This window comes from Neomonachus schauinslandi, chromosome 11, assembly GCF_002201575.2.
Source record: "Neomonachus schauinslandi chromosome 11, ASM220157v2, whole genome shotgun sequence".
NCBI lineage: Eukaryota > Metazoa > Chordata > Mammalia > Carnivora > Phocidae > Neomonachus > Neomonachus schauinslandi.
In genome coordinates, this window is record NC_058413.1 from 6,290,123 (window position 1) to 6,303,208 (window position 13,086).

General features: G+C 59.2%; 2 protein-coding genes across 4 annotated transcripts; one reads left to right on the plus strand and one right to left on the minus strand.

Moving 5' to 3' along the window:
• Positions 1-2,342: 2,342 nt before the first annotated feature.
• YIF1A (Yip1 interacting factor homolog A, membrane trafficking protein) lies at positions 2,343-6,718 on the plus strand. 2 transcript variants are annotated; one of them, XM_021685073.1, is made up of 8 exons: positions 2,343-2,619; positions 3,317-3,528; positions 3,693-3,797; positions 3,920-3,998; positions 5,459-5,516; positions 5,685-5,840; positions 6,322-6,415; positions 6,515-6,718. In XM_021685073.1, the coding sequence occupies exons 1-8, from the start codon at positions 2,589-2,591 to the stop codon at positions 6,659-6,661; spliced, it is 882 nt and encodes a 293-aa protein (XP_021540748.1). In that variant the 5' UTR covers positions 2,343-2,588; the 3' UTR covers positions 6,662-6,718. The 2 variants fall into 2 exon arrangements, with proteins under 2 accessions (XP_021540748.1, XP_044775142.1); XM_044919207.1 differs by lacking the exon at positions 5,685-5,840 and having other exon boundaries at positions 2,414-2,619.
• Positions 6,719-7,155: 437 nt separating this feature from the next.
• CNIH2 (cornichon family AMPA receptor auxiliary protein 2) lies at positions 7,156-12,956 on the minus strand. Of its 2 annotated transcripts, XM_021685071.2 has the most exons (6): positions 12,876-12,956; positions 9,048-9,116; positions 8,584-8,631; positions 8,214-8,326; positions 7,941-8,084; positions 7,156-7,745 (listed from the first exon to the last, which is right to left on the minus strand). In XM_021685071.2, the coding sequence occupies exons 1-6, from the start codon at positions 12,954-12,956 to the stop codon at positions 7,718-7,720; spliced, it is 483 nt and encodes a 160-aa protein (XP_021540746.1). In that variant the 3' UTR covers positions 7,156-7,717. The 2 variants fall into 2 exon arrangements, with proteins under 2 accessions (XP_021540746.1, XP_044775467.1); XM_044919532.1 differs by lacking the exon at positions 8,584-8,631 and having other exon boundaries at positions 7,705-7,745.
• Between the last annotated feature and the right edge of the window lie 130 nt (positions 12,957-13,086).

The following is a 13,086-nucleotide window of genomic DNA, read 5'->3' on the forward strand; positions in this document are numbered from 1 at the left end:
GGAGGCGGAGGCGGCGGCGGCGGTGGCGGCGGCGGCGTTGGCGGCCACGGTGCCCGGCGCCCCGCCCTCCGCTGACCCCGCCCCCGCGGCACCCGCGGCGCCGCCGGCAGCGCCTGGTACCGCGGGCGCTACCCCCGCCCCCGAGAACCCCAGGCTGGCGGACCCAAGCTTGGGTTCCCCTCCCGCCGCGCTTGCGCTTGCGACCTTGGCCGAGTCCTTGTTCTTGAGGCCTGTTTCTCCTGCTGTAAAATGATGGGGGATGGATCTCAAAGGTGGGTAATGCCCCCGGCGTCCTGTCTCTGCGGAGTAGGCCCAGGCCTAAGCCCACCCAGACCCCACCCTGGAAGCCTTGCTTGTAGGGGAAAAAGCAGTTACAATCCAGAAAGGTGTGATACGCCTCATTCGCTGGACAGAGGTGCTGGGCTTCACTTAAGAGCCCAGGCAGGTTGGGGGCCAGGACACCCAGGGTCCTAGGCTTCGTGACCTTGATCCTGCACTCTCCACCCCAACCTCAGTTTTCCCACCTGAGAAATGGGAATAGAAAGGTGCACAAGCATTCATCATGAGGTACAGGGGAGTGGGATCTGTCCTTCATGGGAGGATGCCCTCCCAAGGACTGGTGGCCGCACTGCTGCTCCTTGGCCCTCAGGAGCCTCAGACCTTCACACCTGCCCCTGGGCCTGGGCTAGCCCTCAAAGTAGACAATTAGTTGGTGGGACATAGGGAGCTGCAATGCTAGGTGAGTTTTGGGTTGCTTTGCCGCCTTTTTTTGCCCCCAAAGAGAAACTCAAAAAACATTCAGTTCAATATCCCTACCCATTTAAAGATGAGGTGATTGAAGTGATAGAGTGAAGGAGTGACCCAGAGCTTCATCCGTTTATTTATTATTTATTTATTGGACACAGATGTTTATTGGGTATCTTCTATATCCAAGTATTGTGTTGGCACTGTGAAGACAAGGGTAGGAGTGGAGAATGACATTGGCCCGGTCCTAATAGAATTTATATTCAGGGCAAACTGGTGTACCCAGAAGGAGCCTGGAACCCAGCTTCTGGCCTCAATCCCCAGCCAGGTCAGTCCTCTGTTCCCTTTGTCTCTCTGAGAGGCACAAGTTAAACTGATTCTTAAAGAATAACTAGGCTTTGGACAAATGGATATGAGGGGGAAGGGCATCCCAGGTGGAGGGGATTTCTGAGCAAAGGCACGATTAGATCACGTGGGCTGTGTTTAGAAAGTAGGAAAGTCACCTGGTGTAACTGGACACTGCGTAGCTAGAGGCAGGTTGCAGAGGACCTGATTTTGCTCCCTAGAAAGTGGTGGCTGAAGGTGTGTGAGAGAGGAGGCCCCTGAAGACTACTATCTCTGAGGAGGGTGAGAGTGGTCACAAACTGGGCAGAGAGAAAGGAACACCCCCGGCCTCAGGAGTGAGGCTTCAAGGCGAGGGCATGTCTCACTTTAAGATGGACTGCAGGGCCAGCAGTGACTCAGGAGTTTCAAATGCAACTTCAGGAGGTGGATCAGCACACCTCCACCCCCAAATCGGTTGGACCACGGGAGAGTTGAGGGGCCAGGCCTGGTGCAGGATCCTGTCCCGACTATACCACCCACTCTCTGGGACTCAAATCTTCTGGAGTTTTCGATATGTGTAATGGGTATGTGTGTGTGTGTGTGTGTGTCTGTCTGTCTCAAGAGTGTGTGTGTGTGTGTGTCTTTCGGTCTGTCTCAAGAGTGTGTGTCTGTGTCTTTCTGCCTCTCTCAAGAGGCCAGACCCTCCTCCCAGCAGCAGGCCCCCTCGTTCTGCAGGATAGCGGAGGTGGCTGTAGGGCATTTCAGCACCGGGCAACGGACAGCACCCGCGCCGGAAGGAAGGGTGGGAGGCGGGAGGAGGAGTCAGCTTCCGGGGCTCGCTGGGCCGCGCTGTCACTGCCCCGCCCGGCCTCCTCCGAACACCTCGGCCGCTGCCCGGGCTCCGTGCCAGGACTGGCGGGGTGGGTTAGTATGGAGGACGGGAGAGGAAAGCTAGCATTGAGAGGGAGGAGCAGGAGACCCAAGGGGCGGGACTTGGTAGAGCCCACGGACCCATTCCCTCCTGGGGTACGTCCCCCGAGTGAAACTCCGTTCCCGTACTCCCTCCTCCGCCAGCTCTCCACCTGGTGTAGTCGTGGCACGACGAGCGTCAAATGCCCCACTGCGCAGGCGCGGAAGTAATTCTCAACCTCCTCCTAGCTTAACCCATCTATTGGCTGCTCTGGCCCCGAACTAACAAACCCAGCATCCAATCCGAGAGCGCCTCAGATTGCTCCGCCTATCCCCCCTCCCGGAAGTTGACTACTGCCGAATCTAATTCGGCGAGGCCGCGCCAGCAACCAATTGGGAGAGAGGAGGGGTGAGCTAGCGCCGCCGACAAGCCAATGGCAGGCGACGGAGGATAACGCTGAGGACATGGCGGCTGTGGTCGAAGAGCTCGCGGACGTGTCGGGCTGCTCCATAACCCGGGTCGGTGCCCAAGAAGCTGAGCGGCTGCCTTATTAGTATTCGTACCCACGAGGCGGCGCAGCGGGCCCTTGGGGAGCGCCAGCATCGCGGCCATGGCTTATCACTCGGGCTACGGAGCCCACGGTGCGTGGGGCGAGGGGCGGGCGGGACGCGCGGCCCGACCGGCCGGAGGAGGGTCGGCGGCGCTGCCCGCTCACCCTGAGGGAGAGGGGCAGCCGTGACCGCTCCCCAGGGCGGCGGGTGTCTTTCGGGTTTCTGCCCTGCGTGACTTCACAACGCGTCCTGGACTTCGCCCTCTCGGCCCAACCCTGAGATCGGGCGGTGACAGCATAGCTGGGATTCCCATGCCAGACCCGGGCACGAACGGGGTCTGCCTTCAGAACTTCCTTTACCTGTCATAACCCTGGTAGGGGCCCTCACCACAGCCCAGGGCCTTTGGGTACCCAGCTGTCGCCTTTCCCATCCTCGTTCATGCGGGATGCCCTCCCAGTTAGTTATCTTCACCTAGGAAACTTCTACTCACTCTTCCAAGGCTCAGTTCAGAGATCACTTCCCTCGACAGGGCCCCCAGAAACCCCCAGGTGGGCAGCCACTTCCAGGCGCTGCCTCAACTCTTTCTTTGCCGACATTTAGCACCTCTGGAAAAGGATCCCTCATCAAAGTTCTTTCTGGGTTACCTACCCCTATCCAGCCCGGGTTTCACTAACTGATTGGTGGCCCCAGGACCCATACAAGGGCTGCCCAACCTGGGGAAAGGGGTGGTGGTTTGGGCTCATGTTTGATATTCCTGTCACCTACTCTAGTACCTACAAACCCACAGGCTCCAAGCACAGGGCCCGGGCAGCTCCAGATCCCCCTCCCCTCTTCGATGACACAAGTGGTGCTTACTCCAGCCAGCCAGGGGGATACCCAGCCCCAGGAGCCGACGTGGCCTTCAGTGTCAACCACTTGCTTGGGGACCCAGTGGCCAGCGTGGCTATGGCCTACGGCAGCTCCATCGCATCCCACGGGAAGGACATGGTGCACAAGGAGGTGTGGCCCACCCCCAGGGCAAGGGTGGCAAGATTTCTGGCCAGGGATGGGGCATCACGGGATCCCACCTAATTCTCACAGCAGCCCTCAGGGAAGGAGCACACAGAGGAGCACCCTGAGGTTTGGTGTGCAGCTTGTCCACAGCCTCCTCTCTCCTCTCCCAGCTGCACCGTTTTGTGTCTATGAACAAACTCAAGTATTTTTTTGCTGTGGACACGGCCTATGTGGCCAAGAAGCTGGGGCTACTGGTCTTCCCCTACACACACCAGGTGAGCTGGCGGGGCCCTGTGTGCCTCCCTCGTCCCGTCCCAGAGTTTGGCCCCCAGACCTCAACCCCCTTCTTTCTTTTCATTGTCTCTTTTTCTCCTGACCTGGCTGCTGCCACCGCCAGAACTGGGAGGTACAGCCCAGCCGCGATGTACCTGTGCCGCCGCGGCAAGATCTCAACGCCCCTGACCTCTATATCCCCAGTGAGTCTTTGACCTGGGCTGCGGGGCGGGGGGGACTTGTGCCTGGAGGTACCAACGAGGAGAGAGAGGCTCGTGCATTGATTGAGCATCTGCCCTTGGTGCTTTTGTGTGTGCTCGTTGCTAGACACCCAGTAGACGGAGCAGGGGGACCGGTAAGGAGCTTCCTGGGTGGGCCCTCATCCCTTTGAGATCTTCTTGCCTCTTAACTGGGACCATGTCCCTCCCCTGGAGCCCAGGGTTTAGACCTGGTCCTGCAACTTCCGGTAATGGGACCTCAGGCTGGCTACTTTTACTCTTGTGTAAACCAGGAATGACAACAGTCTCTACCATAAAGGATCGCTGTGGAGATTCAGTGAGGTGATGTGCACCCAGCAGGAAGCACGCTGTAAATAATAGTTACTGCCAGAGCGATTACTCGTCCCCCAAGTCCTGCGCCGACATTCCCTCCTCTGAGGAAGTGGTCGCTCCCTTCTGGGTTCCCGTAACTGCCCATCCACATGGCATGGGGTCAGCTGCCCTCCTTGGAGTGCATCTCACTCCTCTCTGTCCTGGGGCCTGCACAGGGCGAAGCCCACGGTGGACACCCTGGAGGAGGGGCGAGTGTGCCCGGGCGGCCCTCAGACGGGTTGCCAGGGCAGCCAGTCAGCCCACTTGCTCCGGGAGGGCCACCGGTTCTATCCTTCATTCCATTTTCTCTCAGAGCCACCTTGTAAAGCAGGAACTGCCATCCCCATTTTAGGTGTCGAAGCCAAGGCTCAGAGAGACGACTGTCTTTGAAGCCACATAGCTTATATATAGGTGGTAGAGCTGGTTTCCTGACCAGACCCCGTGCTCTCTGGTGGGCACATTAGTTCTGGTGCTTCAAGGGGGCAGAGAACAGGGCCAAGGAGTTAAAGTTGGTGTGAAAGCCCAGCTCCCCCTGGCCCTGAGCTTTTGTGTAAACAGCAGAGGTAAACCAGGAGCCCTCTCTGTTGGTGGGATGGCCAGCGCCCAAGCCAGCACCCGTGGCCAGACTGAAAATTACTGGCTGAGGTGACGTCATCCCCATGGGCCGGACTTTGGGGGGAGCCTGGGTTGTCTTGAAGCCTGTATTTTAGTCCTGTAGTGTTGTGGGAGATCAGTTTGGCCCCTGCCTGTTGGTCTAGGATTAGCAATAGCCTTGGCCCCTGATATGTTGTGAGCCACAGCAGGAAAATTTGGTGAGTGTCCTAGCACAGGGACAGGGAAGGAGGTGGCTTGGTGGTCCCGGGGGTCAGGTAGCATTTCACGGGGAGAGAGGGCTGAGCAGGGACAGGCATCCCAAGCAGGGTATTAGGAGCTGACTGTGGAGGTTGGCATGTGGGGATATGCAGGGAAGGAAGTATGGGGAGAAGGTAGGGAGTGTAAATGGCCTCAAATACCTAGCCAGGGGGCTCTGATTGAGGAAACCAGGCTGATGGCATCTTTCTGGTTCTTGGCAGCAATGGCCTTCATCACCTATGTGCTGTTGGCCGGGATGGCACTGGGCATTCAGAAAAGGTTAGTATCAACGCCCTCCCCCATTCCCGCCAGCTCCCCCTCCTGACTGCTCTCCTCACCTCCCTAGGGGACCTGTGGCAGGTCCCAAGCCCAGGCCATGTCCTCAGTCTCACACCTGCCACAGGATGGCTGGTTTCTGAATGCTCCCCCTCCCCCCTGTGGCCATAGGTTCTCCCCAGAGGTCCTGGGCCTGTGTGCAAGCACAGCGCTGGTGTGGGTCGTGATGGAGGTGCTAGCCCTGCTCCTGGGCGCCTATCTGGCCACCGTGCGCAGTGACCTGAGCATCTTCCACCTGCTAGCCTACAGCGGCTACAAATATGTGGGGTGAGTACCGATGGGCCAGGCCAGAGGCAGGCCTGGGAGAGGGGCCTGCCGCCATGGGTTCCTAGCCGGTGTAGCTGTAGTCTTGAATTATGACCCTGGGCACCCCTCTGCCCCTCTCAGGGCCCTAGCTCTTCTCTGTTAGAGGAACCGGCTGTTCTTAGCATTCTCCTCAGGAACCGTGTACTGTTGTTCAGGTCAGGAATGTGTGGAGAGTCATCCTGGGAACACAGGGGAGAAGGGCCTTGTGCTGGGTTAGTAAAGGGGGTCTCAGATCCACGTCCTAGGACTGAGTCCTAGGTCTTCCAGATTCATTTTGAGTCTAGGACTCTGTGGAGACAGATTGGACAGAAAGGGCCCCAGTGGTGGTGGGTGGGGCCTAGGCTGGGTGGTGGGGCCAGTTTGAGGCCCGGACCCTTGGGAGATCGCCAGCCTTCTCTTTCTGCGCTCCCCCCCACCCCCACCTGCACCACACCCCCTGCAGGATGATCCTCAGCGTGCTCACAGGGCTGCTCTTCGGCAGTGATGGCTACTACGTGGCGCTGGCCTGGACTTCGTCTTCGCTCATGTACTTCATTGTGAGTCTGGGGCTGCCCCTTGTGCCTCTCCGCCTGGGGTTGGAGCTGGGGACGAGCCTCTCCCTCCCGGCCCAGCTTCAGCTCTGTCCTTTCTTCCAGGTGCGCTCTTTGCGAACAGCAGCCCTGGGCCCTGACAACATGGGGGGCCCAGCTCCCCGGCAGCGTCTCCAGCTCTACCTGACCCTGGGAGCTGCAGCCTTCCAGCCCCTCATCATATACTGGCTGACTTTCCACCTGGTCCGGTGACCCCTGACCCCCACTGGCACTGATTTTGCCATACATTGAAGATTTGATTTCCTTGATTGTATTTGACCCTTGTTCCTGGGGCGTGGGGTGGGGGTCTCTCCATTGCCCAGGGTTTACCAGGCTCAGGGGACCCAGGGGAGGGCTTCCTGGAGTTGGTGGCCTTGATACTGCTTTGAAAGGCAGAGGGAGGGGTTTCAGCAGGAATAAACGGCTGTTTCGTTGTGGCCAGGAAAGCCAGGATAGAGGGGAGCAGCTGCCGAGGAGACCTCAGAGGCCTCTGATCCATCTGAGGGGTTTCCCTAGAGGGTTCCGTGGGCCAGTGGTTTGAGCCTAGCTGTACTGGGGATTTAGCTGAGGGCTGCCCCCTATAGAGTCCCTTTGCCCCCATGTCCTCTTCAAGCCTTTCAGGAGCAGAACTGGGGCCCACGTATTTGCAGTAGTTTATTCATATTTTGTCACAAATGGCCGGGGAGGGGGTGCCGGACTCCTCCAGGCAACATAGAAAATAGGTCCAAGAGACAGGACAGGCTGGGATTGGGGCAAGGGGGAATGGGGGAGAGGGGGAGGTCTGGAGAGAGAGCCTGGGGGAGGGGAGAGGGCAGACTAGGGGTGGGGCTGCCCCCCTGCTGAGCCTGCTCATTCCCGGTGCGGGTACCCCCCCACCTGCAGGGGGAGCCTTGGGGTGGGGGTGGAGGGGGGCGGCCCAGAACTTCCAGGGTCACACCCTGCCCCTTGGCAGGGTCCATGTCCCCCCCCCCCCCACCCACCAAGTGGACAAGGCCGGAGGTTCCGCCCCTTCCAAGACTGACTGCCATGCCTACAGGCTGGCCGAGGAGCCCCTGCCCCTATTTAGAGCTCTGCCCAGCCCTGGTCCAAGGGGAGGGGGCTCTGAAGGCGGGAGGTCCCCGCAGCAGCAGTGTGGAGGGGTGGAGAGGAGGCTGGGGGCACCAGTGCCCCCTCCCTCCCCAGGGCTGAGGCCTCTGCGGCCGAGGGGCAGGGCTGGGGGTGCACAGGCGTCCGGTCCATTCTGGGCTTGCTCCCTGGCCGGCTTCCCCCTTAGAAACTCACCAACGTATAAACCATACTGTGGGAAGATGAGGCAGTGAGCCGAGTCCTGAATAGGCCCAGCTACTGGTCACCCACCCTGTCATACCCTGGGTTGCCCTTGGTCCTTAGGGGGAAAAGGCAGGCACGTGGGGCCCAACCATTCCTGGAATTGGAGGCATGGTACCTGGAACATCCCTTCCCTGACTTCTGACTGCCATGGGCAGGGCCTCACCTGTACAAGTAATAGAAGAAGGAGAGCAGGTAGAAGGCGAGTTTGCACCAGGACTCCTTCTGGCAGTAGTTGAGGATGTCAGCATTCATGATGGAGACCGCATCATACATGACCTCAGAGCCATCCGCAGGGCGATGGAAGTACCTGGGGTGAGGGAGGGGCCTGAGTGCCCACGTCAAAGCTCCCACCCCCATCTCGCCCCTGCTCTTCCGTCTCACTCCCCCCAAGGCAGCTTCCAGAGGTGGTAGAAAAGGGGGATGCTGAGGCCCTCACCTCCAGAGGTGGTAGAAGAGGAGGGGGATGTTGAGGCCCAGGGTCACCCACTCGGCTGCACACAGAAACATCAGACAGAAGAGGCCGTGGATGGAGTATTCTGGGACCACCAGCTGGGGAAGGGAGGGTGAGAGGTCAGCTGCCTGGTGCCAGGACAGACCCCAGCTTCAAGGGCACAGAGGGGAGCTGGGATTTGGGAGGTGCCCCCCACCGTGACCTCTGAGGACTAAAGGGGCCGCTAGCCTCCCACTCCCTCCCCCGGTGGCAGACCAGATGAAACAGGTCCCAGAGGGGCAAGGCCCCACTCCGGGTCACACACACGAGGGCTGAGCTGGGCTAGAAGCCTCCTGCTACTGGCCCTGACACTGACCTTCCTCAGGAGGCAGCAGATGCGTTCGATGTTTTTTAAACGCTCGCGCTGTAGGGGGAGGAAAAGGTCGCCATGGGGGAGGCGGAGGAGCGGGCATTGGGGGCGCCCCCGCCGCCCTCCCTACGTCTCCCGCGGACCTGCGCGTGGCCGCCAGGGGGCGCCAGAGCAGACTCTGCGGCAGGGAAGCAGCCGCGCCGTCCCCATGGCAGCCGTCACCATGGAAGGACCTTCACCCGCGTCTCCACGGCAACGGCCCAGAGCCTGGCAACGGCCGCCCCGCCAGGAGGAACCCGAGCCCTGAGCCCGCGCCAGGTGTTTGCTGGGGGCGGGGACAGACAGGAAGGGGCACCGTCGCCAGTCCCACCACACGCCCCCCTTCTTCCCGTCCCCCACCCCCCTTCGCCTGCGACAGATGGAAGGACAGACGGACGGACACACCTCGGCACAGCACATGTATCACTTACTGCCCGCGCTGGGTTCCCCTGGTCGATGGGGTTCTTGAAGTCGGTCCGCAGCTCGTCAAAGGCTATGATCTGGGGGAGGGGCGTGTGCCCGTCAGGGTTGGGGCAGCAGCTCATGGCCCCCCACCCATCCTTCTGTGAGATAGGAATTCATACATGGGTTCTGGGCCAGATGGAGCTTGCTGCAAAGGTGGAGAAACTGAGGTTGAAGGAGGGGCGGGGCCTGGCCCAAGGTCACACAATAGTGTGGAATGGAATCCTAGTGTGCTAATGTCCAAGTCAAGCCATGTTCACGACGCTTCCATCCAAAACATCCCAAGAAATGGTGTCTTTTTTCTGCCCTTTGCTGACCACTGGGGTCTCGCCTGGGTGGGCTCCCTTGCTTGGGAGAGCTGTGAAGTATATTCCAGGGTGATCAGGGCTATTGGGGTGCCTGGTCCAGCATTGGAGGTGTGGCGGGCGCAGAGTTCAGGCTGGACTCTGAGTGGGTGTTTGGTGAACAAATGGGGGAAGGGCAGTCCAAGCAGCAGGAACAGTAGGTACAAAGGCAGGAGGTTGAAAGAACAAGGAACATTCAGGAAGCTGAGGGTTCCATGGGGTCAGAGTGAAAGTATAAGGTGAGTGGGAAGGAAGAAGGGAATATGAAAGATGGGCTGGAGATGCTGTGAACCCGGACCAGATGTTTGGACTTTAACCCAAAAGTAATGGGGAGCCATTGAGGGGTATAAAGCAGCAGAGTGGGACAGTCAGGCTAATGCTTTAGGATGGATGGAGAAGGAAGTACACATTGGCTAACAGTCCCAGCCAAGACATGTATGATGTTTACCCTATGCCAGCAGGCTTTATGTTTACTAAATCATTTAATGCTTGCAACAACCTGATGACGTAGGGACTGGTATTATCATATCCATCTTGCAGATAAGGAAACTAAGACAGTCTAAGTCACTTGTCCAAGGCCACACAGTGAGTCAGTGGTAAGCCAGGATTCTAACCCAGTTAGACCAGCGTTAAAATTCTTAACCACTTTATCATAGGCAGGACAGACCAGTGAGGAAATGGGGGAAGGGGGGGGGTGCTCGTCGATTGGCGTGATCAGCGTGAGGACAGTAGCAGTGAGAATGGAGAGGTGTGGAGGGATTCCAGAGCTATTCAGAAACCAGACTCCAGTGGGCTTGAAGAAGAGTGGAGGCACAGGGGCCCAAGTTGCCTTTGGGTGTTGGGGCATCTGGTAGATGGCAGTGTCCTCATTGGGATGGAGAACTCTTGGGAGGTACAGGTGTTTGAAAGGATGATTAGACAGACCTGGGTGGGGGGCAGTGGGAGCTGGCATGATAGGAGGTCTGGAAGAATAGCCTTCTGAGGTCCCCTCCCCTCAGCACCAGCTGGAGGGGAAGGCACAGGGCCCACCACCCCCAAGCATCCCGGACCCCAGACGGCTTGGAGGGAGAGAACATGGGCTTCCTGGAGGGAGCCGGGGCCATCTGGAGCAGCGCCCCCACCCCCATGGACTCTGGGCAGCCACCTGCCTGCCAGGCACAGCAACAGGGTCCAGCAGGGAGTGGAAGGGTGCCGTCTGTCTGCCCCAGAGCTGGCACCACCAGCAGGCAGCGGGTGTGGTGCCTCCCACCCCCCAGGCTGCCTGGCGCTGACTCAGCCCCCTGGAACAAACAATTCCCCACGATGACAGCTGACACGCGTCACTCACCACAAGGGTTGCCTGGCGACCAGTAGGGACTGGGCTCAGGGTCTGGGGTGGGATCTGGGGTCCTGCCCTGGTAGATTCTGGTTCTTACCAATTTGGATTGAGGACCACACCTCCTATGCCCATCCCACCCCCCTTAGTAGACGGTGCTCTGGGCACTCTGATGTATATACAACAAACCCACTTTATCCACAAGGAAACAGACTCAGCATGAGTGACTTGCTATGATCACCGAACTAAATAGCTGAGTGAACACCATGCTTGACACATAATAGGTGCTCAATAAATATTTTGTTGGGCCCTTTCCCCCAACCTAGGAGCCTCACAAGGGCAAAGCCTGAGTCTTATTCATCCTTGACTCTCCCACAGCTGCCCAGAGCCCGGTTCTTAGGAAGCATCGACACTGGTATGTTGGATTGAGGACTGCTCTGAGTAGCCACTAAGGACAGGTGACCCCCAGAGGGGCTGTGGGAGGTCTCTGGGTGGGGAGAGGCCTGGAAAGGGGCTTCTTGATTTCCAGGAAACTTTCTCCCAGGAACTGGTCAGGTCTGTGTTCCCAGCCTGTGACCCTCAATTTCTTCTGATCTTTAGGACCCCAGCTCTCTTGCCCCCAGCCCACAGGATTGTCCACTACCCTGGGATGAGATAGGAGGCTCAGAGAGATCAAGACGGATTGGGGGGTGGGTATGGAGGCAGAGAAAGAGAAAAAGGCAAAGGGGGAGAAAAGAAAAAACAACTAAGAGACCCACAGAGAGAGAGAGAGGGAGAGGCAAAACCAGGGAAAGCGCTGGAGATGGGAGGGGGGGATGTGTTGGAAGGTGCCTGTAGGGGTTCACTCCTTACACAGGAGGGGTGCAGTGAGAGTCCATGGAACCATGATGTCGAGGAGACAGGCAGCAGTGGGGCTAGGGGGATGGTGAAGGGAGAGATTGGTCAAGAGCCAGGGAGGATCATGGGGCGGGCAGCAGGTCCCAGGAAAAGAGAGCAAGTGGGGAGACCAGGAAATAAGCAGGTGAGGTAATGAGGAAACGAGAGGAAGGAAAGAACGGGTTATAGGGAGAGAGACTGGAGAGAGGTACAGGAACCCCCCTAGAGGGGATGAAGATCAGGAAGGTGTGTCCTGGAGCAGAGGATGCCGAAATGGACAGACCAGGGCCGACCAAGATGGGCAGTCTTCATTGAGGGGATCAGGATGGGGGCCAAAACCTCAGGGGACAGAGGTGGAGGGAGGGCAGTCAAGGGGGGGGCCAAGGGCCCCAAACAATGAGCTGGAGGCTGAGTGATAATAGTTCTTGGTGAAAGGAAGGGAGCCAGGCAGAGGGGGGCACTGAGGAGAGGACCCCAGAGAGAATGAGGGAGAGGGACTCTCTCTAAGGGAAGGCGATTAGGATAAAGGATGAGAAATGGACACTCTGAAAGAGCAGGTGTGAAGCCAGGCCAGAGTGAGAAACAGACCAAAGGGGACACAAGACAAAGGGGAAAGTGGGAAGGAAGAGGAGGGAAAATGGGAAGTGGGAAGGAAACCTGATGAGGGGAAGCCCAGAAAGGAGGGGGCAGGGAAGCCCAAGGTGAGCTGGTGGTGGGGACTAGGTCTCTGGTCTGCTTAGAGCCAATCACTGCTGGGTCAGGGAGGTGAGTGAGAGGGAAAGGGTTAATGGGCTCTGCGATCCGTGGGTCCTGTAAACAGATGCAGTTGCCATGGCAACCGGCTCCATCACTCCGGCTGGAAAAACCCACAAAGGGGGGGGGGGGGGAAGCAGACGGACAAACTGCCGGACAGACAAACGGGGGCGACTGATGGGGGGGGTGGTGGTAGGAGGAGAAAAAGGAGCAAGAATCCCAGAATTCTGCCCCACACCCCAAGGCAGCATGGGGCAGGGGCAGGGGGTCAGAGACCAACTGACATACCCACAGACAGGCGGGGGCGGCGGAGAAAAGGGGCCCCGGGAAGGAAGCCGACAATGGGAGGGGGTGTTCATGGGGGCGAACAGAAGCTGACCGAAGGGGGATAGCGGAGAGGAGGTTCCAAGTTTCCCCGGACCCCGAGCCCATCTGCTCGGCCCCCTCCCGCTCTGTGTGCCCCCGGCCCCCCACCTCCCACCCCGCCCCCAGCCCCAGCCCGGCCTTACGTGCCAGATGACAAAGAAGATGAGGGAGGCGCACAGCACCAGGGTGAGCATGTAGCAGAACGCGGCGAAGGTGAACGCCATAGCCCCCGCGCCGGGCGGCGGCCCGGGGGGCGCCAGCGCGGGGCCCGGGCGCAAGGGGACGCCCCCCGGTCCGCGTTTAGGGCCGGCCGGGCATGGCCCGCAGGCCTCGGGGGACGCGGGCGGCGCGGCC